Source organism: Procambarus clarkii, chromosome 40 (genome assembly GCF_040958095.1).
Source record: "Procambarus clarkii isolate CNS0578487 chromosome 40, FALCON_Pclarkii_2.0, whole genome shotgun sequence".
Lineage (NCBI taxonomy): Eukaryota > Metazoa > Arthropoda > Malacostraca > Decapoda > Cambaridae > Procambarus > Procambarus clarkii.
In genome coordinates, this window is record NC_091189.1 from 26,517,434 (window position 1) to 26,518,526 (window position 1,093).

Consider the following 1,093-nt stretch of genomic DNA (forward strand, 5'->3'; position numbering starts at 1 on the left):
GAGAGGCGGGCCGAAAGAGCAGAACTTAACCTCCGCAAGTACAACTAGGTGGGTACAACTAGGTGAATATACAGTGGAAACCTTTATTACACCTGCTACAGGTGTGTAGTTGGGTCTCACAGGTGCTGTTGTCATGTGACCTGAGGCACCTGGGGCATTTATAGAGCTCCTTGAGTCGCTTTACACGTGTAGTTCGATCAGGGTAGTTTGGGCCGTGATATATGGAGCGCTCTTCATCACAGAACAAACATATACTTCAGCCTACAGCACCTTTGGCAGTCACTGCCTTGAGTGACACAGTGACTGGAGGCTTCGAGGGACTCACAGGTGCCCACACTGCCTTGGGTGACACAGTGACTGTAGGCTTCGAGGGACTCACAGGTGCCGACACTGCCTTGGGTGACACAGTGACTGTAGGCTTCGAGGGACTCATAGGTGCCGACACTGCCTTGGGTGACACAGTGACTGTAGGCTTCGAGGGACTCACAGGTGCCGACACTGCCTTGGGTGACACAGTGACTGTAGGCTTCGAGGGACTCACAGGTGCCGACACTGCCTTGGGTGACACAGTGACTGTAGGCTTCGAGGGACTCACAGGTGCCCACACTGCCTTGAGTGACACAGTGACTGGAGGCTTCGAGGGACTCACAGGTGCCGACACTGCCTTGGGTGACACAGTGACTGGAGGCTTCGAGGGACTCACAGGTGCCGACACTGCCTTGTCTCCACCCTAGAGTGGAAGTGGTTGATCTGGGTTTAGCAGGAATACTTGTTGTACTCTTTGGTCTCACTGATGTCTCAGTGGATGAGTTTTCAGTGTCAGGTTTTATTTTATTGTGAGCTTTCACTCTATTCACAATCTCTTGGACTGGTCGGTAGAGCGACGGTCTCGCTTCATGCAGGTCGACGATCAATCCCCGACCGTCCAAGTGGTTGGGGCACCATTCCTTTCTTCCCCCCCCCCCCCGTCCTATCCTAAATCCTTATCCTGACCCCCTTCCAAGTGCTATATAGTCGTAATGGTTTGGCGCTTTCTCCTAATAGTATCCTAGTATCTATTGACAATCATTCTCAATCTCAAGAATTTCATCTA

The 1,093-nt window shown here is 52.1% G+C and overlaps 1 protein-coding gene across 1 annotated transcript; it reads left to right on the forward strand.

Annotated features, from left to right (window-relative positions):
- The first annotated feature begins 221 nt into the window (after positions 1-221).
- On the forward strand, positions 222-734 carry LOC138372847 (macrophage receptor MARCO-like). Its single transcript, XM_069338512.1, has one exon. The coding sequence runs from the start codon at positions 222-224 to the stop codon at positions 732-734; it is 513 nt and encodes a 170-aa protein (XP_069194613.1).
- The last annotated feature ends 359 nt before the right edge of the window (positions 735-1,093 follow it).